Source organism: Somniosus microcephalus, unplaced genomic scaffold (genome assembly GCF_052327205.1).
Source record: "Somniosus microcephalus isolate GS21.2 unplaced genomic scaffold, FLI_Smic_1.0 unresolved_chr5, whole genome shotgun sequence".
Taxonomy (NCBI): Eukaryota; Metazoa; Chordata; class Chondrichthyes; order Squaliformes; family Somniosidae; genus Somniosus; species Somniosus microcephalus.
This window is the reverse complement of record NW_028225183.1, coordinates 44050460-44071321: the sequence shown is the minus strand read 5'-3', so window position 1 is coordinate 44071321 and position 20862 is coordinate 44050460. Positions and strand designations below refer to the sequence as shown.

General features: G+C 46.9%; 3 protein-coding genes across 3 annotated transcripts; 1 reads left to right on the top strand and 2 right to left on the bottom strand.

Annotated features, from left to right (window-relative positions):
* Positions 1-14162: 14162 nt before the first annotated feature.
* LOC147088063 (histone H1.01-like) lies at positions 14163-14774 on the top strand. Its single transcript, XM_085977882.1, has one exon. It carries the CDS (start codon positions 14163-14165, stop codon positions 14772-14774), a length of 612 nt encoding a protein of 203 aa, XP_085834008.1.
* A 3752-nt stretch (positions 14775-18526) lies between these two features.
* LOC147088062 (histone H2A type 2-C-like) lies at positions 18527-19058 on the bottom strand. The gene has a single exon (XM_085977880.1). It carries the CDS (start codon positions 18918-18920, stop codon positions 18531-18533), a length of 390 nt encoding a protein of 129 aa, XP_085834006.1. The 5' UTR covers positions 18921-19058; the 3' UTR covers positions 18527-18530.
* An 819-nt stretch (positions 19059-19877) lies between these two features.
* Positions 19878-20258, bottom strand: LOC147088061 (histone H2B-like). The gene has a single exon (XM_085977879.1). It carries the CDS (start codon positions 20250-20252, stop codon positions 19878-19880), a length of 375 nt encoding a protein of 124 aa, XP_085834005.1. The 5' UTR covers positions 20253-20258.
* Positions 20259-20862: the final 604 nt, after the last annotated feature.

Below are 20862 nucleotides of genomic sequence, written 5' to 3'. Positions count from 1 at the left end.
TTGGGAATTAAATTTTATATTTGCCCTTATTGCAAGTGGTTGGAGTATAAGTGTATGGTAGTGTTGGTTCAATTTTATAGGTCTGGGATGAGCAGAAATTTATTCCCTCGGAGGGTTATAAATCTTCTCAAATCTAACCCAGAGGTCTGCGGATGCTCAGTCGGTGGGTATATTCAAGATTGAGATATGTAGATTTTTGGGCACTTAGCATATCAACGGAATCAATTTCTGCTAATTACATCTGGGGTTCTCTCTAACTGTCAATCCCTGGTGTCTGAGTGTGTGTTTACTCTGTGTCTCTCAGTCTTTGGTTTGTGAATGTGGGTTCTACTCTATACCCGTCATTTTCTGCTATATTAGTATAGTTTTATCTGTACCAGACATATTTATGATACGTGAGTATTCGTTTTACTTTCTAAGTTCATTTGAATTTCGAGCAGGGGTTGGCCATTATGCCCCCCGAGCCTGCTCTGTTATTCAATAAGATCATGGCTGACCTTCGAACTCAACTCGGATTTCCTGTCCTTTCCCGATCTCTCTTAATTCCTCCGCAGTACAAGAATCTATATCAGCCTTAAACATAATCAACGACTGGGCAGCCACAGCTCTTTGGGGCAGCGAATTCCAAATATTTGCAACCCGCTGAGTGAAGAAATTCCTCCTTATCTGAGTCTTAAAAGGCCAGCCATTTATCTGGAGCCTTTGCCCCATAGTTCTAGATTCTCCTGTGAGGGGAAACAATCTCTGAAATGTGAGTGTGTGTCTTACTCTTTACCTGCCAGTTTCTGCTAAATTGTGGGTGGCTTTTCATTGTACCTGTCAGTTTCTGGTATGGAAGAGAGCTTTTCACCCTGTACCTGTCAATTACTCGTAATTGCGTATGGGCTTTACTCTGTATCTGCCAGTTTCTGTCGTGCGAGTGTTTGTTTTGTTCTGTATCTGTCAATCTCTGATACATGACCTTCCCCTGCAGTATCCATAGCACTGTTTGTGACCTGAAATCTTCTCTCTTTTTTCATCCCCATTTTTAATGTTGTTTTAAAATTCCTTTTTATTTCTATGGGAGACGCATGGAATTCCATGGAAGATCAAAGTATTTTGTCAGTTTCAATGGTCATTTTTTTTCTCTTAAAATCCGACTGCAACGTTCCATAAGTCAGTTCTGACCTGCGAGGGGTATTAAAAGTATCTCGGCTGCGATGGCAGGGAATCGAACCCAGGTCAACTGCTTAGAAGGCATCTATGTTCACCACTATACCACCATCGCTCACATCTTAATTAATATATTTACGGACTTCTTTGGCCCCTAAGTGGGCCAAGTGAGAGACACAGCAATCATTTAAATCAGAACATCAGCACTATGCTGAGGCACTTTCCCTCCAATTAAAAATGGCCACTGTGAATTGTTATATCGCTAGGATTGAGCCCTCACCCCATTTATTATTTTTAAATCTTTTATAGGTTAATAAATAATAATCCACAAAAATAAATTGAAAATCATTTTTATGGGAGAAGCAAATGGACGATAATATATTTTTGTAAATTTTAGTGAAATGGCATTTGCTGGAAGGCATTAAACTGCGATAGGGAGACCTAAACTGTATCAAACATATCAAAGTTTGCAGGTGATACTAAGATGGGAGGGAAAGTAGTGAGGGAGGAGGACATAAAAACCTGCAAGGGGACATCGACAGGCTAAGTAAGTGGGCAGAGATTTGGCAGATGGAATACAATACTGGAAAGTGTGAGGTTATGCACTTTGGCAGGAAAAATCGTAGAGCAAGTTATTATCTTAATGGCAAGAAACTGGAAAGTACTGTAGTACAAAGGGATCTGGGGGTCCTGGTGCACGAAACTCAAAAAGTTAGTCTGCAGGTGCAGCAAGTGATTTAGAAGGCCAATGGAATGTTGGCTTTCATTGCTAGGGGGATAGAATATAAAAATAGGGAGGTATTGCTTCAGTTGTACAAAGTATTGGTGAGACCGCACCTGGAATACTGCGTACAGTCTTGGTGTTCATACTTAAGAAAGGACATACTTGCTCTCGAGTCAGTACAAAGAAGGTTCACTCGGTTAATCCCGGGGATGAGGGGATGGACATATGAGGAGAGGTTGAGTAGATTGGGACTCTACTCATTGGAGTTCAGAAGAATAAGAGGCGACTTTATTGAAACATATAAGATTGTGAAGGGGTTGGATCGGGTGGATGCGGGGAAGATGTTCCCGATGATGGGTGAAACTAGAACTAGGGGGCATAGTCTTAGAATAAGGGGCTGCTCTTTCAAAACTGAGATGAGGAGGAACTACTTCACTCAGAGGGTGGTAGGTCCATGGAATATGCTGCCCCAAAAAGCTGTAGAAGCTACATCATTACATAAATTTAAAACAGAGACAGTTTCCTAGAAGTAAAGGGAATTAAGGGTTACAGGGAGCGTGCAGGAATTTGGACATGAGTCTAGGTTCGGATCGGTCATGGCCCTGTGGGCAGCGGAGCGGGCCCAGGGGCCGTGTAGCCTGATCCTGCTCTTATTTCGTGTGTCTAATTCTGTTAGATTCAGGAGATGGTTCTGTGATCGTGGATTGGCAGTTAGGATCAGATCAGCCACGATCTTATTGAATGGCGGAGCAGGCTCGAGGGGCCGATTGGCCTACTCCTGCTCCTATTTCTTATGTTCTTATGCATCAACAGGAGCCTGGTTGCGATGCCGCGAATTCGAACCCCAATCAACTTGCTCGAAAGAGCAGCTACAATCACCACTCTCCAACCATCGCTCTAATTTTAAAATGTAATCCTCTGTATTTACAGATTGCACGCAATGGATCTTTGGAGCTTTAGTCAGGACGAATAAAAGACTTTGCAATCATTTCAATCTGAACATAAACAAGGTGTTCAGATTATTTCTCGCCAATTCAAAATAGTTACTGATGAATGGTTATCTTGTTGCACTCCTAGCTGGCGGCCAGGAGATGGCACCAAACTCTAATAGTTTGGAGTGTGCGGATTGTGTCCACACATCCAGACCGCTGTGAGTCTGGTGCTGCCCGGGGAGCTGGCCAGCACGGCGTGTCGGTAGGGACAATGCCGGTGGCCATTGCAAATAAATTTCACAACGCGCTGAGAAAGCATTAAGCAAAGCAACGGCTCTTTTAAGAGGAAACCACACCATTAATTTCGTCGAATTATCCATTCGGGATATTGTCCTTTTAATGAATCAGAGAAAGGTACAGCACATTTGTTTGTGGCTTTACTCTGCCACTGTCATTTACTGCTATGTGAGTGTGGGTTTAACTCTGTACCTGTCTGTATCTGGAATGTGAGTGTGTGATTTAATCTGTACCTGTTGTTTTCTGGTAAGTGAGTGAACATTTTTCTTCGTATCTGTCAGTGTCTTGATGTGAGAGTGTGTGTTTCAGTCTACATGTCCACCTCTGGTATGGAAGTGTGTTTTTCATTTTGTACCTGTTATTTTCTTGCATGGAAGAGAGGCTTTACTCTGTACTTCTCAAGCTCTGGTATGTGTGCGTGGGTTATACCCTCGATTTCTGATTCTCTGTTATGTGACAGTTCATTTAATCTAAGTCAGTCAGTGTCTGATGTAATACTGTGGGTTTTACTCTACTTGTCAGTTTCTGATACGTGAGTGTGGCTTTTCTGCTGTAACGCTCAGGTACTGATATGTGAGTGTGGGTGTTTCTCTGTACCTGTCAGTGTCTAGTATATGAGTACAGGCTTTATTCTGTACCTCTTGATTTCTGATATGAGAGTGTGTGGTTTACTCTTTATCATTCACTCTCTGGCATGTGAATGTAAGTTTAATTTTGCATCTGTCTGCCTCTGGTATGTGAGTTTGGGTTTTACTCTTTGTGTCAGTTTCTGATATGTGAGAGTGGCTTTTACTCTGCACCCGTCAATATCTTGTATGTGAATGTGGATGTTGCTTTGTACCTTTCAGTGTCTAATGTGTGAGTGTTTGTTTCACTCTGCCTGTAAGTTTGTGACATCGTAGTGTGGTTATCACACTGTAACTCTCAAATTCTGAAATTAGAGTTTGAGTTTAACTATCTTTATTTCACTCTATGGTGTGTGAGTGTGGGTTTTCCTCTGCATCTCTCGGTCTCGTGTATGTGAACTTGGCTTTTACTCAAAACCATCAAATTTGTGAATTTATTCCATATCAGTCAGTTTCTGATTTATCAGAGTGGGGTTTCCTATCTTCCTGTCAATGTCTGCTATGGAAGAGAAGGTTTACTCATAATCTGTCAGTTTCTCGATTATGAATGTGGGTTTTGAGTCTGTATCTATCAGTCTCTGATGTGTGATATTCACTCTGTATCTATCAGGCTCTGATATGTGAGTTTCACTCTGTATCCATCGGTCTCTGGTATGTGAGTATGCGCCTTAAACTGTATCTGTCAGTTTCTGTTACGGAAGTCTGGTTATATTCTATACCGGTCTTGTTCTGATATATGAGAGTGGGTCTTACTCTATACCTGTCAGTTTCTGCTCAGAGATTGGGTTTTCCGTTGTACCTGTCAGTTTCTGGTATGGAAGAAAGGATATTACATTGTACCTCTCAATTACCGCTAAGTGAGTATGGACTTAACTATGTATCTTTCAGTTTCTGTTATGGATGTGTGTGTTTTATTGTGTACCTGTCAATTTCTGATATGTATGTGTGGGATGTCTTCAGCTCATGTTATTATTTGTTATTAATCAATAATTTAAAGTTAAATGTAGGGACCTGATTATGAATTTACAGATGATACAAAAATGGTCGTATGGTTGACAGTGAGGAAGATAGCTGTAGATTGCAAGAAGATATCAGTAGACTTTCAGCTGGGCAGAAATGTGGCAATTTGAATTCAATTCTGAGAAATATGAGATAATGCATTTGGGGAGGGCTAACAATGCGAAGGAATGTACAATAAATGGTAGGATGCTCGGAAGTGCAGAGGGACTGAAGGACCTTTGAGTGCATGTCCACAGATCTACTCAACTTCTCCGCATATGTCCATCCCCTCATTCCCGGGATTAACCGAGTGAAACTTCTTTGTACTGACTCGAGAGCAAGTATGTCCTTTCTTAAGTATGAACACCATAAGGTGGTTAAGATGGCAAAAAGGAAAGTTCCCTTTATTAGTTGAGGCATAGAATATAAGAGCAGGAAGGTTCTGCTGGAACTGCATAAAATACTAATTAGGCCACAGTTAGAGTGCTGTGCACAGTTCTGGTCACCAGGTTACAGGAAGGATGTGATTGCACTAGAGAGGGTACAGAGGAGATTAACGAGCATGTTGCCAGGACTGGAGAATGTGATTCTTCTCAATCTATTATTCTCTGTGTCTCTCGGTCTCTGGTAATGTTTGTGAATGTGAGATTATTTCTGTATCTGGTAAGTTTCTGCTACTGTTTGCGAGTGTGGTGTTGATTATGTATCTGTTACACTGGTAATGTGAGTGAGTGGGAGATTCGTTATGTAATTGGCAGTCTCATGTACTGGACTATTCTTGCTCTGTGTGACTGTTGGACTCCATTCCTTCTCCACCTTATGTAGGCCAATGCTAGTTTGATTTTATCTGTGACTGTCTCAGGAGGAGGTTTGGTTCAGTCCACTACCTCTGATTGTCTGGTCTTGTATGTTGGCTGTTGGGTTTGATAGTCTGTGTACAGCCAGCAGTGTGGATTAACACCGTATCAGTGTCTATCTGTTCGTGTGTGTGAGTAAAGGAGTGAAAATATATCTGCCTGTCAGAGCGATATGTTTGGACTTTGAAACAACATCTTATTCTACTGCTGCAAGTGACTGTGAGATTCATAATGTATCTCTGGGAATTCGGATCACTGTGGGACTGATTGCTTCTGCTGCCTGTGATAATAGGATTGAGGGCAGTTCTGTGTCTCAGCGTTCTGTGTGTGAGAAGGAGCTTTCTGACTGTCCCTTGTGTTCCGGATGGAGCAAAGATCACACTTATTTTGGCTCGTTGTAGTAGTTTGCTACGAGATTAATACAAGAACAATATAAGTTATAATATATGGATTGGTGTCGCTAGAATATAAAAATAAAGTTATATTAATGTGTTTGTTTATAATGAAGTAATGTATCTTCAGAGGGGAAATCGCGATACAAACATTGTCTGACCGCACTGCAGTACAGCGGCACGCAGATTCTCCACGCCAGGTGTGTAGGACGGTTCTATAATAATTATCAGCATCCAGACACAACCCAAACCCAGCTCTGGACCATGAATGGGACCATCCGATTGGCACAGTCCAGGTTTATATCTCCCAGTCCCAAGGGACTATATATAAAATTCTGGATCGCTTCCTGCAAGATAGCCAGAGGTACCTGGTCTGTACAAATAATTGTTTTCAGTCTATTGAAACCGAGTTGAGGGCCTGTGTAGATAAAAGACTGCCACAGAACCCGTATCCATATGAATTTGACAGAGTGTATCCATATGTATTTGCCGGAGCGACAATGTATCTTTCGATCACCAGCAACACCTTTCTGGAGAACACAACGCACCGAAACAAAATAACCGATCATTGAAATGTATTCTTTCACACTTCTCACCTGGTGCCTGCAATAGATGCACTTTGTGAAACTCCTCACATCCTCACAGTCAGGCTGTGTTTCCACTGTTCCCTGTCCGAGAACAACAGACATGGTGAGATTGCAAATGATTCAGGAACGTTCACTCCTGATTTGGGGGAAGAAAGCAGCAATGATTTGAAAGAGCGAGGTGATGTACTTTCTCTGTTACCTTACACTGTACGCAGAGCCCGAGAAAGGCCTCACCCTTCCCCCTACTCTCTCCATGTTCCGGAACTGGTTCCCGCTCCAATCTGTCTCTTACAAAGAGCCCCCGGTTGCCGCTAAACTTACCCCGACTCAAAGCCCATCTGTGGACACAGTCCCAATGCGATGTGCTGCTGTGAGGAGGCTGCTGTTTGCTCCCTTACTCGGGCCCGTGATATCTCCGCTCCCTGATGTGTTCAGCGATCATTAGCCGAGCACAGAGGAAACGCCCCCTGCTGGCAGAGCTGGGGGAGGGGAGCTCGCAGGACACTTCCTGTCACTTTAAACACTGTGTGGAGAGGGGGAGGAGCAGGCAAGTGTTTGTCACGCATGCTCAGACCTGTCTTCCTGAACCGCAAATTAAATAAAGCAACAACAACAAGTTAAATCTATATAGCGCCTTTAACGCAATATATCGTCCCAATCAGCTTCACAGGAGCGTTGTCAAAGAAACATTGACACCGAGACAGATAAGGAGATATTAGGAGAGCAGGAAGTGACTCTGGACACACGTCAGTTGCAGCGGGTGAGTGTGAGAGCGACGCGAATCCTGTCCCTTAGAGCGATTTGTTCCCCCAATACTGTATGGAACAATGGAGAGGAACAGGCTCTGTCAATCTCAGACACTGAACTGCTGGTGAGTGGTGTTAGATCCGTGGTTCAGTGGATAAATAATTACACGGATGCTGTACATAAACAAATCACAGGTCTTTACTGGAGGAGGGTCATCTCTAGACTGGGGTACAGAGGCATGCGCACAGCTTATATACCAGTGTGGTTACTGCCGGTACTACAGTATACAGGAGCTGTAAAAGTAGTTCTGACTTAAAGCACATACACTACAATTCCTCCCTTTTTATATTAATAATACCCCCTTAATATTCAAATAACAATTGCATTTTTACATGTATATTCAATAACAAAAGTCCATTTATAGATTCAGTCTTTGGGGCGGCTTCCTGACCCTTTCGGGATAGCGCCTTTCCGGAGGTTCTTGTTCTTGGTGCAGAGGTGATTCTGACCCCTTTTCATCGGGTAGTTCATCGGGTTCCACTGCTACTGGGTCTGAAGTAGATGCTCCCGGTATGTCGGGTTCATCCACAGGCACTCGAGACATGGGGTTGACGCCGTCCTGTGATGCTAAGATCTGATCGACGTGGCGTCTCACAATGTTCTCCCCGACATCCACTGTGTACATTAATGGCCGCTGCCTTGTTCATATCGTTCTGGCTTGCCACTTCTCTGTTCGATAGTCACGGGCCAAGACTGGTTGCCCTAGATTGAAGCTCCTTGTCGGCTTCTCGTTGATGTGCTGAAATTGTTTGTCCTCAAGATTTCTTTGCACATTTGGTCTGAGCAAGTCCAGACGAGATCACAACCTTCGATTAAAGAACATCATGGCTGGGGTCTGGTTGGTAACTGCATGTGTCGCGTTTCGGTAGGCTGATAAGAAATTGTCCATCTTATGCTGTAGTGGAATTTCCTCATCGCACATGGCCTTTATCGCCTTCTTAAAGGTTTGTACGAACCTCTCAGCCAATCCATTGGTGGCTGGATGATACGGGGCAGATGTGTAATGCCTTACCCCATTCCTTTTCATGAATTTTTGGAACTCGTCGGACACAAACTGTGGTCCATTATCAGAGCAGATCTGGTCTGGCAAACCGTTTCTGGCAAATATGGTCCGTAGGACTGCAATCGTTTTCTCTGTAGTGGTTGAAGACATCTTTATCACCTCAGGCCACTTTGAATGAGCATCCACTGCTATTAAGAACATTGAGTCCATGAATGGACCAGCGAAATCAATGTGCACCCGTTGCCATGGAGAGGAGGGCCACTCCCATGGGTGTAGAGGAGTATGTGGTGGTGCATTTTGGACCTTCTGGCATACTAAGCAGCTTTTAGTTAGGTCTTCAATTTGTTGATCGATTCCCGGCCACCGCACATAAGCCCTAGCAAGGCTTTTCATTTTCACTCCCCCCAGATGACCTTCATGTAGCTCCTTTAGCACTCTCTCCCTTAACTTGGGTGGAATCACCACTCTGGATCCACACATCACTGTCCCCTGCCATACTGACAGCTGTTCTCTTCTGGATGAGAATGCTGGCAACAGTGAGTCGCCATGTGTTGGCCATCCCCTCACCGTCAATTCATATACCCGTGACAGCGTCGGATCATTGCTGGTCTCCTTCTCTATATCCGCGTTTGTTACTGGCAATCTTTCAATTATCGACGAATAAAATATCTCGATAGGGTCCACTGCTGGTGCTTCCTCCACCGTAGGCAGTGGCAGGCGCGATAGCCCATCAGCGTTCCTATGCTGTTTCTTGCCTTTATATTCTATTTCATATTGATTTGCCCCTAGAAACAGGGACCATCTTTGTAACCGCTGTGCAGTCATTACTGGCACGCCCTTCTTAGGATTAAAGATGGAGACAACTGGTTGGTGGTCAGTCAGCAAGGTGAACTTCTGCCCATGCAGATAATGGTTGGATTTTTTTACTCCCCATACTAGGCTGACGGCCTCCCTGTCAATCTGGGCATAGTTGCGCTCGGCTGAGGTTAGTGACCGAGACGCAAAGGCTACTGGCCTCTCCAACCCATCTAGGAATTTGTGCGAAAGCACCGCTCCAATGCCGTAGGGTGATGCATCACATGCCAAACGAATTGGTAGTGCTGGGTTGAAATGGGCCAACACCTCTTTTGATGTGATCAATTCATTAAACTTCTAGAAAGCTCGTCTACGTTCGTCATCCCACTTCCATGGTACCCCTGTTTGCAGTAGGGTGTTCAGCGGGTGTAATACCATAGACAAATTTGGTAAGAACTTGTGGTAATAGTTTACCAGCCCGAGGAACGACCTCAGTTGTGACACATTTTCCAGTTCTGGAGCCTTGACTACTGCCTCAATCTTGTCAGGGGACTTATGTAACCCCTCTTCATCGATGACGTGGCTGCAATACGAGATCTGTTTCTGGAAAAACTCGCACTTGTGGCGATTAGCTCGTAGCCCATATTCCTTTAATCTGGCGAGAACCTTCTCCAAGTTAGCGAGGTGATCACCGTCATTTTCGCCCGTGACCAAGATGTCGTCCAAATAACACTGGGTCCCTGGAATCCCTTGCAGGACCTGATCCATCGCCCTTTGCCAGATAGCCGGAGCCGAGGCTACTCCAAACACCAGCCGGTTGTATTGATAGAGACCTTTATGGGTGTTGATCATAAGGTAATGTTTCGAAGCTTCTTCTACCTCCATTTGCAAGTACGACTGGGCTAGATCAATTTTGGTGAAGCGTTTACCACCAGATAGCGAGGCGAAAATATCCTCGATTCGTGGAAGCAGATATTGCACCGTGTGAAGGATTGGGTTCACTGTCACCTTAAAATCCCCACAGATGCGGACCTTCTTTGGTCCCCCAGGCGTATTACTCAACAACCTCTTCATTACAGGAACGATGGGTGTAGCCCACTCACTCCAGTCCACTTTGGACAGTACTCCTGAACGTTCCAACCCTTCGAGCTCTGCTTCAACCGCTGGTCTGATCACATAAGGCACTGGTCTGGCCTTCAGAAACTTTGGGCTGGCATTATCCTCTATTTTGTTTGTTGCTGTTATTCCTTTTAGTGTTCATAGTCCCTCCTGGAACACTTCTTTTGCGTCAGTTAGCATTTTGACAGTTGTCCAGGTGTGACTTCATCATCCTTTTTGGCCTCCACCTTCAGTGCATGTATGGAATGCCAATCTAAATGTAGCTTCCGGATCCATTCACGTCCTAGCAGTGGTGGTCCTCCATTTGGCAATACATATATATCCATTTCAAGTATTTCCTGACATTTATATGTCACTTTCACCATTATTTTTCCTTTGGGGTAGACTTTTTGCCCCGTATATATCTTCAAGACAATCTCTGTAGCTTTCAAGGGTATGTGTGAAAATAGCCGCTTGTAGTCTCTTTGATTTATGACTGTTAGAGCTGACCCTGTGTCCAATTCCATTTCCACTTGGACTCCGTCTATCTTGAGTGTAACCCAGATAGTCTGGTGATCCTCCATTTCGGTTACATTATGTAGTTTCAGACAACCCAGCTCCTTGCTTCTGGAGTCTGTGTCACTTTTCTGTTCATCTGAACCGCTGTCCATCACCTGGTGTGCCTTTTTGTACTTCTCCTTTTCTTCCCAGACCTGCAGACTCTTGCTATGTGTCCTGCTTTCCCACACTGTCTGCACACTTGGTCCTTGAACCAACAATCTTTCTGGCCATGTGTTTTTCTGCCGCAGCGATAGCACTTCCCTGTTCCATAGGTCATTTCGTTGGTGCCATATTCTTGCGGTCTCCGTTGTATCTGTGCAACGCCCCTTGCGGCTGCTTCGTCTGATACTGCCATATTGAAAGCTTTGACCAGCATAAGGTCCTTTTCTGACAGAAGCCGTTTCTGGGTTCCTTCACTTTGTAGCCCACACACAAACTTGTCCCTTAACGTGTCTGCTAGTCCCGCTCCAAACTGGCAGTATTTCAATAGCTTGTGCAGTTTCGTTAGGTACTCAGCATTGCTTTCATCTTTGTGTTGGTTCCTTTTATGGAACTTAAGTTGTTCTGCTATCAGCAGTGGTGTGGGGTTTAAGTGGTCCTGTAGGATTTCTACTATGCTTTCAAAATTCTTGTTTACCGGCTTCTCTGGGGTTATTTGATTTCAGAGTAACCCATAAGTTTTTGCACGCATGGAATTTAACAGAACCAATGCTTTATTAGCATCTGGCACTTCATTCGCCCTGCAGTACACCTCAATATTTTCCACATATGTCGCCCAATCTTCGACTTCATTGTCGAATGTAGAGATACTGCCACTCTTCGGCATCCTTGGCTGTGCCTCAACTATCCCTAATGGCATCTCCTGCGCTTCCCCTTCTTCTCCGCTGGCACAAAATGGCGTCTCCTGTGCTTCCCTTCCTTCCCGCGCTCGCCCGTTTTCTCCGCTGTGGCTTCGCAAAATGGCATCTCCCGCACTCTTCCTTCTTCTCTGCGGCTCAATGGCTCCTCCCACGCTCTCCCTGCTTCTCCGCGGCTCAATGGTGCATCCTGCGCTCTCCCTGCTTCTCCGCGCCTCAATGGCATCTCCCCTTGCTTCGCCCCGCGGACCCTGATCAGCCCGTGATCCCTGGCTCTGCTCTGCGCATTCTTCTCTTGATATTTGTCGACGCCGCTCAGTCTAGAGCCCGGCTGTTCTTACCCTCTCTCTCTCTCCGGCTTGCAGTATTTTTCCTCGACGCTGCTCGGTGATCAACCCCCGGCTGCGCCCTGCTCTCTTCACCCTCTTTCTTAGCCCGTCGACGCTGCCCGGCTCTCTCTCTCTGCCATCGGTCGGCTCCAGCCGCCGCTGCTTGGGAAGGGTCTGCTCTGGACCTGTCGTCAGTCTCTTACTGCTCGTTGTGGCTGGGGAATCAAGCCCGGCTCTCCACAGCCTCCCCAGCGAAGTTGGATCTCTGCCTGACTGCTGGGCAGTTGCTCGTGGTCGACGCTCGTGTTCCTGGACTCGACTATTTTTTTTGTGTTGCAGGTAGATTCGCATCAACACTCGTCGCCACTGTCAGATCCCTGGTTCAGTGGATAAATAATTACACGGATGCTGCACATAAACAAATAACAGGTCTCTACTGGAGGAGGGTCATATCTAGACTGGGGTGCAGAGGCATGCGCACAGATTATATACTGGTGTGGTTACTGCCGGTACTACAGTATACAGGAGCTGTAAAAAGTAGTTCTGACTTAATGCACATACACTACAAGTGGGGAGTTTAATCAGCCTCTGCCTGTCTCTGTTTGGTGAGTAGGCAACAGATGCCAGACATAGAAACATAGAAGATAGGAGCAGGAGTAGGCCATTCGATCCCTCGGGCCTGCTCCACCATTCAGTGCGGTTATGGCTGATCATCCAAGTTCAGTACCCGGTCCCTGCTTTCTCCCCATACCCCTTGATCCTTAAGAAATATATACAACTCCTTCTTGAATATATTTAATGTATTGGCCTCTACTGCCTTCTGTGGTAGAGAATTCCACAGGTTCACCACTCTCTGGGTGAAGAAATTTCTCCTAATTTCTGTCCTAAAAGGCCTACCCCTTATCCTTAGACTGTGACACATGATTCTGGACTGCCTGACCATCGGGAACTTCCTTCCTGCATCTAGTCTGTCCAGTCCTGTCAGAATTTTATAAGTTTCAATGAGATCCCCTCTCATTCTTCTAAACTCCAACGAGTACAAGCCCAATTGACCCAATCTCTCCTCATTCATCATTCCTGCCATCCCAGGTATCAGTCTGGTGAATCTTCGCTGAACTCCTTCCATGGCAAGTACATCCTCCCTCAGATAAGGCGACCAAAACTGCACACAATACTCAAGATGTGGTCTCACCAAGGCCCTGTACAACTGCAGCAAGATATCCTTGTTCCTGTACTCAAACCCTCTCGCTATGAAGGCCAACATACCATTTGCCTTCTTAACGGCCTGCTGCACCTGCATGCTTACCTTCAGCGACTGGTGCACAAGGACACCCAGACAAGTTCCCGGGCTGGTGAGACTGTCACCCCATGTGTCTGTCTCTGTGACTTGTGCACAGGATCAATCCCCAGTCAGCAAATCCCCCAGCCCTGCCAGTTATATCTGGATCGATGCTGAACCTCTCCGTTTTCGGTCCATTGAATCCGAGTTTAAGCCATGTGTGGTAAACAGAATGTCTCACTATTTCTGTGAATAATACGATATTCTAAAAGCAGGCTAGGATACACACAGACAAACTGTGACACGTTCCTGCCCCTAAATCTCTCTAACTGAGAGTGCCTGGGCCGCCTGTATCAGAGTACGAACATTAAGACTGACACCATCTCTCTCTCTCTCTCTCTCTCTCATTGCTGTCCCCGGGTGTTGAGAATGGAATGCATCAGACACCAGTTGCTCTGTTCAGTTCCTCAGTTTCGGAGTAGAGACAGAGAGAGGCTGGAGGGGCGGTGAGATCATCATTTCTATTTTCATATAAATCAAACATATTTCTGGCTGCAAACAATATAGTACCTTCAAACCAGATAAGAGTGAACACAGCCACAGCTGTGATTGGCTCCTGCCCCTGAATCTGGGGAACAGACACTGTGAGGAACTCCAACTGTGGGAATGTGGAGTGCCCGAGTTTAATTGGAATCGGAGAGTTAATGAGGAGAGAGAAACACGGAGAGGCTGGAGGGGCCGGGAGCTGTCAGCAGGATGTCTCCGCCCCGTCCGCTCGCTGCCTTTAAGTTGCTCTGTGCCGCCGCCTCTCGTCTCATTTCTGACCCAGCTCTGACTGACAGAGAGATTTTCTACAGAGTCGCGGACATGACTGAGACTGCAGCCGCCGAAACGGCTCCTCCTGCCGCCGCCGCTCAAACCAAGTCTCCCAGCAAGAAGAAGAAGGCGGCTCCCCGCTCCAAGCCAGCCGGTCCCACGTTGGGCGAGCAGATCCTCAAGGTTGTGGCGAGTGGCAGCGATCGCAAGGGGATGTCGCTGGCCGCGGTAAAGAAGGCTCTGGCTGCCAACGGCGTCGATGTGCTGAAGTTAAGTTCCCAGATCAGGTTAAGTATCAAGAGGAAAGTGGAAAACGGCTCCCTGCAGCAGATCAAGGGCACGGGCGCCTCGGGTTCCTTCAGGCTCGCTAAGAAGGAATCCCAGCGGAAAGAGGGAAAGAAGGTGAAGAAACCAGCAGCCAGGAAATCTCCAGCCACGAAATCTCCAGCCAAGAAACCAGCAGCCAAGAAAACGAGCACCAAGAAGGCAGCAACGTCAAAAAAGACAGTGAAAGCGGCGGCTGGGAAGAAGGCGGCGGTGAAGAAGCCCAAGAGCCCCAAGAAGACCACAGGCGGAATGGTGAAGGCGGCCAAGAAGTTGGAAAAACCGAAGGCCAAGCCCAAATCAGCAAAGTCTCCCAAAGCAGCGAGCAAAAGAAAGTAAAAAGGACAACTTGTAAACATCTAAACCCAAAGGCTCTTTTCAGAGCCACCACGTCTTTCCAAAAAGAGCTGATCGCGGAATCTGATGACCCATGTCCCGGGGCCGGGCTCAGATTCCAGTTTGAAATCATTTCAAATGAACCCCGGCTTCCTGGTGACTCGCTGACATTCGCTGCACCCACCCCTCCCCCACAGAGAGAATGGGATGTCCGGGCCGGGCCTCACTCTAACTGGGGGGTGTTCGGCTCCAGCCTCAGTTCAGGGTCATTTTCAGTTCACAGGTTCAGGGTGAGAGTCTCTGTGAGACTCTGACACTGGCGGAGATACCCTGCGTCACAACTCGTACCCCAACACATGAGATTCTCCAAATCAGCTGGAATAAGGTGTTTGTAAACTGCTGAACCCGTCTGTGTGGGGAAGTGTGGGGAGATGGAATAAGGTCCGAGATTGACATGGAAGGAGACGGGTCGACTTGTGATAGAAGGTACTGTATATAGGCGGGACTATTACTGATTGTTAATTGTTACAGGACCTTATTTAAAAGATTCTGGTTTCAGGAAACCCTTGAATATGAAGTCCGAGTCTGTAAGGGTTTGTGCGGAGCGCTGTGTTTCTGTTCTACTGTCGAGAAACGGTTTGAAATTGGCGGGTACAGAAAGCTGGAGGTGGAGCTGGAAGATCAGAGGCCGCTCTCTGCTCTGTCTGTCACTCTTGAAATTGTCTCCTCCCCTCCCGCTCTCTCTGTTTAATCTCTCACTCTGTCTCCTCCCCTCCCCGCCTCTCTTACTCTGCGCTTTCTCAGTCAGGTCGGAGTCGGCTGTATATAAGAGCAGCCAGAAACAGTTCGTTTCTCATTCAGAAGAAGTTTGACTGAAGAATCATCATGACTGGACGAGGTAAAGGAGGCAAAGGACTGGGCAAAGGCGGAGCCAAGCGGCACCGTAAAGTGCTCCGTGACAACATCCAGGGCATCACCAAACCAGCCATCCGCCGCCTGGCTCGCCGTGGCGGTGTCAAGCGAATCTCGGGTCTGATCTACGAGGAGACCCGTGGGGTGCTGAAGGTTTTCCTGGAGAATGTGATCAGGGATGCGGTCACCTACACTGAGCATGCCAAGCGCAAGACGGTCACTGCCATGGATGTGGTGTACGCTCTGAAACGGCAGGGCCGCACTCTCTATGGATTCGGCGGCTGAACAACTCGATCCTTTCAACCAAACACAACACAAAGGCTCTTTTAAGAGCCACACACAGCCTCACAGAGAGAGCAGTGACCTGGGAACGGGAGCTGGGGTAGATTGTTCTCAAAAATAGATTGTGGTCAGAAAGATTATTAACAGATATGTGATGTGTTCTGTAATCTTTGAATTTCGCTTTCGGTTGCACCAGGTTTATGGAGTTATTTCCTCAGACGGAACATTCCCCCTCCGTGTAAAGCCACATCGCGTCTACACATTTCTCCATTGTGCAGTTATACTGTAATGATTATAATTTAATAATTCGTTGGCTGGTCGGACATAAGCCGTTGAGTGGGTTACTGAAAAGAGTCCAACTTGTGAATTTGCAGCCAGACGGTGGTGTCCGGCCCTGATACTGACAGGGTTTGTGAAATTGTGAAATTTCAGTTCAGTCATTCGGGGACCTGAAATTACATCAGTTTGAGCCGCTCTAACCCGACCTTACTTCTGATTGGGGGTCCGCTCCACAATCCCATTTCGTAACCAATCACAGAGCCACAGATTAGAAAGTAAGCACATCATTGGTTGACATTGTCGGCCTGTCGAAATGTTTGAATTTTTTTTGATTTTCAAAAAGCCCGCCAATTCCAGTGCCGGAAAGAAGCGAATTAATCTAAAGTCTAGTTTCAATGGAATGATTTTAAAATTTCCGTCATTTTGTTCTGTTATTCTGCGTTCACCGTCAGTAATTCCTGGCGCTGTTCTACGAACAGGTTTAATTTGCCAGCCTCTTATCTGTAACCGGCGCCAATAAGTCTCCATTCAGCAATCTAAAATGTGCCGAGTATCAGATCGCTGACTGCACAGTTACCCAATGACAGATTATTGGCCAAGGCCTTCTCACAGGCTCCACAGGGACAGAGAGAAGCGAATGAATTCTGATCCTCTCCCCTGAAAGCGGCGGCTAACGTCACAATGGGACGGGCGGAGGGAAATTCTGAATGGGCTGGAGAGGAGAGGGAGAGGAATCGAGTGGAAGAGCGGGAGATTGGCGCGGGTCCCTTTCCCCGCTCCTGTCAGCATCAACAGCCCAGAGTGCGGGCAATGGGAAGGGCCCTAAAGCACCAAGCCCAGGAAGGAACATTTAAAACCTTCAATGACTCTGGCAATGATCGTCTCAATATGTGCAGAATAAAATCGATTTGTCTCAAAACGGTTATTTCCTGTACTAAATTTGGCGGACTTTTTGAAATGGGCGATTAATCACAGCTCAGCCAATCGGGGCCTGAGTTTCCTGCGTTTCATTGATTGGTCAGAGTTGGGTTTGAAGTGGGTGGGCGCCGGTCTCCAGCCAATCAGTGCTCGGGGTGGTCCCTCACTGAGTATAACAAGGCGGACACACAGCAGATTTCGCATTAACAGTCCCTGTGATCCAGATTTTGCTGAGATCGGTTCAGAAGATGGCCAGGACCAAGCAGACAGCGCGCAAATCGACCGGAGGGAAAGCTCCTCGCAAACAGCTGGCGACCAAAGCGGCCCGGAAGAGCGCTCCAGCCACGGGCGGAGTGAAGAAACCCCATCGCTACAGACCCGGCACTGTGGCTCTGAGGGAGATCCGCCGCTACCAGAAATCCACCGAGCTGCTGATCCGCAAACTGCCCTTCCAGCGCCTGGTGCGGGAGATCGCTCAGGACTTCAAGACCGACCTGCGCTTCCAGAGCTCGGCCGTCATGGCCCTGCAGGAGGCCAGCGAGGCTTACCTGGTGGGGCTCTTTGAGGACACCAACCTGTGCGCCATCCACGCCAAGCGAGTCACCATCATGCCCAAAGACATCCAGCTGGCCCGCCGCATCCGCGGGGAGCGCGCCTAAACTCACCCTGCCCGGCTCTAGACTTCAGCACCAAATACAACAACGGCTCTTTTAAGAGCCACCAAATCAGCAAAGGAAAGAGCTGCGATCGGCGCAAGAGAAACTGGACTGTGCACACAGCGTGCTGCTCTTGTAGTGTTAATGTAATTGGGATTTATAAAGTGGGGGCAGTCAATGTCTGGGTATGGTCTCGGTTTAAATGTGAGTGGAAGGAGGTATCTGAATGTCACTTTTAAAATCAACTTACTACGGGGGGGAAGTAGTTACTATTTGGAATATTTTATATTAACCAGAGCTGTAATTCTGGTGCGATGCTGTCTGCAAATTAAAAGGGGAAAAGTTAGTATGGATCAATGTGCTCAGGATGTATATGGAATTATTGGCCCAATAAGGAACGGTTAGCCCAACAACCGCTTTATAATGGTTTCTTTACATGCGTTCATATTCGGCTCTCCCACTGTGTTCAATTAGGCCCGGTCTCACGTTAAGTTTCCGTGTGTTTTGTTTTTCTCTGAAGCCAGTCCCCCTCTGTACTAAATCGCTGATCCAAATTTTCGGTAACAGAAAACCCACTGTAGTGTTTGTGGATTCACAGTTCTACCTGTCCTGTTTATAACCGAGAATGGCTGAACAGTACACAACCCTTTCACAGATGAAGTCGATGGCTCTGAGAAGAGCCTTTGGGTTATTAGATTAAATCCTGCCCGCTTTACTTGCTCTTGGAGCTGGCAGTGCTGGTTTTCTTGGGCAGCAGCACCGCCTGGATATTAGGCAGCACCCCGCCCTGAGCGATGGTCACCTTTCCCAGCAGCTTGTTGAGCTCCTCGTCGTTGCGGACGGCCAGCTGCAGGTGTCTGGGGATGATGCGGGTCTTCTTGTTGTCGCGGGCCGCGTTGCCGGCCAGCTCCAGGATTTCAGCGGTCAGATACTCGAGCACAGCAGCCATGTAGACCGGGGCTCCGGCACCCACACGCTCAGCGTAGTTGCCCTTTCGGAGGAGCCTGTGAACACGGCCCACAGGGAACTGCAGTCCGGCCCGGGATGATCGAGACTTAGCCTTAGCCCGAGCTTTACCGCCGGTTTTTCCTCTTCCAGACATTTCCACAATTTACTCGTTCAGTGAAAGAATGAAAGTTTCCTCCCACATCTGTCGTTCTTATACTTTCTGGAGGAATGAAGAGAGGCGAACTTGTGATTGGTCTCTCTGTGGTGAATTTCATTGGTGTTTTCCGGTGACCAATTACAGTCTGCTTTTCCCGCCAATGAAAAGAGGGGGAAAATAACTGTTTTCAAAGATTTTTTAAATCCAAAGAGCCCGCCAATATTTTCCTAAACGAGCGAATTAAATTAATAAATCACCAGAAGCAAATTCTAGGCTGTTACAATTAGGATTAATTTCGGGTTCAATATTGATCTTACACGGGCGGGATTAAATTCCCATTGATTCTGTAACGGGACACATTCCAGCTCAATCTGTGTAAAAGTGAGATTCACAGATTATCGATCGATCCTTTGCACAGGCGCTGCTGCGGGAGTGAAACCAGATCTGGGAGTCCTGCTGTGAGAAAAGAGGGGCAGAGTGTTCAAACTGACCGCGTTCTAATCTCTAAGAACTCCCATTCCGGGTTGTTACAATGCAACAAATCTCCGGTTAATAAACGGATGGACTCCCAACTTGCTTTAGAAAAATGCAAAGGTCTTGACAGAGAACGAGGTGACTGAAATCGGAATCTCACACCTAAAACAAACTTTTAATTAGTCGGCTGGCGCTGCAAATAAACGGGTCTGAGAGCAAAGGCAAAGTGCGACCAAGGACCGTGTTTGTGTTTTAGTGGGCGGGAAATACAACATCGACGCTAAGGGCGATCCGGTCAATGAAACTGCTTATCTGAGAGTTAAAAACTACATCTACAGCTGGAACTTCAAACGTTCTTAATAATTACAGTAAATTGAATCTACAAGGCGATGCGTTGTGTAGCTCTTTCAGAGAGATAGTGGGTGGCTCTTAAAAGAGCCGTTGTGTTTGGAGTTTCTTCTTTCAGGACAGCGTGCAGTTTTACTTGGAGCTGGTGTATTTGGTCACCGCCTTTGTCCCTTCCGACACGGCGTGCTTGGCCAGCTCCCCGGGCAGCAGCAGGCGCACGGCGGTCTGGATCTCCCGGGAGCTGATGGTGTGCCGCTTGTTGTAATGGGTCAGGCGGGAAGCCTCACCCGCGATACGCTCGAAAACATCGTTCACAAACGAGTTCATGATGCTCATGGCCTTGGAGGAGATGCCGGTGTCAGGGTGAACCTGCTTCATCACTTTGTAGATGTAGATGGAGTAACTCTCCTTCCTCGACTTTCTGCGCTTCTTGCCGCCCTTCGCTGCCGGTTTAATGACGGTTTTCTTGGCGCCCTTCTTAGCAGCTGTCTTCTTTTCGTCCACCATTCTTAAGCTCGATTTCAACAACAAAATGACTCAAACCCGCTCCGCGCTCGGAATATATAGGCAACCCCACAGTCCGATGCTAATGAGGGATGGGTGAAGGCAATGATTGTGATTGGCTGGTTAGGAATGATGTCAATTTTCATTCTTCTGCATATCGCTGATTGGCTTCATTATGTATCCAATCAGACTGAGTGTTTGCCACCAGTACGCCCCCTGTAAGTGCGTGTGTGACATCTGCCCATTCACCATTTCCCAGACCATCTTCCAGGGCCGCAAACACTCCTTCCGGACGGGACAGCCAGTTAGATAGACTTCCTCCAATTTGTGCACTATATTCACGCATTGCGGTGTGGTCTCCGCCACTTTAGTTCTGCATCTGCCAATCTCTAATACTGTGTGTGTGGGGATAGTTCTGTATCACTCAGTCTCTGCCGTCCTTGCGGGCTCCGTGCGTCCCAGGCAGCTAAGTGTCCTTTGCTGATTGGTGCGCTCGGCTCGTTAAGAAAAAAGCATTTCACTGACTGGATTTCACTTGTTGTATTTGGTTATGTGACAAATAAAATTGAAATTGAAATAGAATTGATTTATGTAAGTGTAGGAATCATTCTCA

Coding starts and splice junctions, on each gene's coding strand:
- LOC147088063 (XM_085977882.1), top strand. CDS start 14,163: ATGACTGAGACTGCAGCCGCCGAAACGGCTCCTCCTGCCGCCGCCGCT.
- LOC147088062 (XM_085977880.1), bottom strand. CDS start 18,920: ATGTCTGGAAGAGGAAAAACCGGCGGTAAAGCTCGGGCTAAGGCTAAG.
- LOC147088061 (XM_085977879.1), bottom strand. CDS start 20,252: ATGGTGGACGAAAAGAAGACAGCTGCTAAGAAGGGCGCCAAGAAAACC.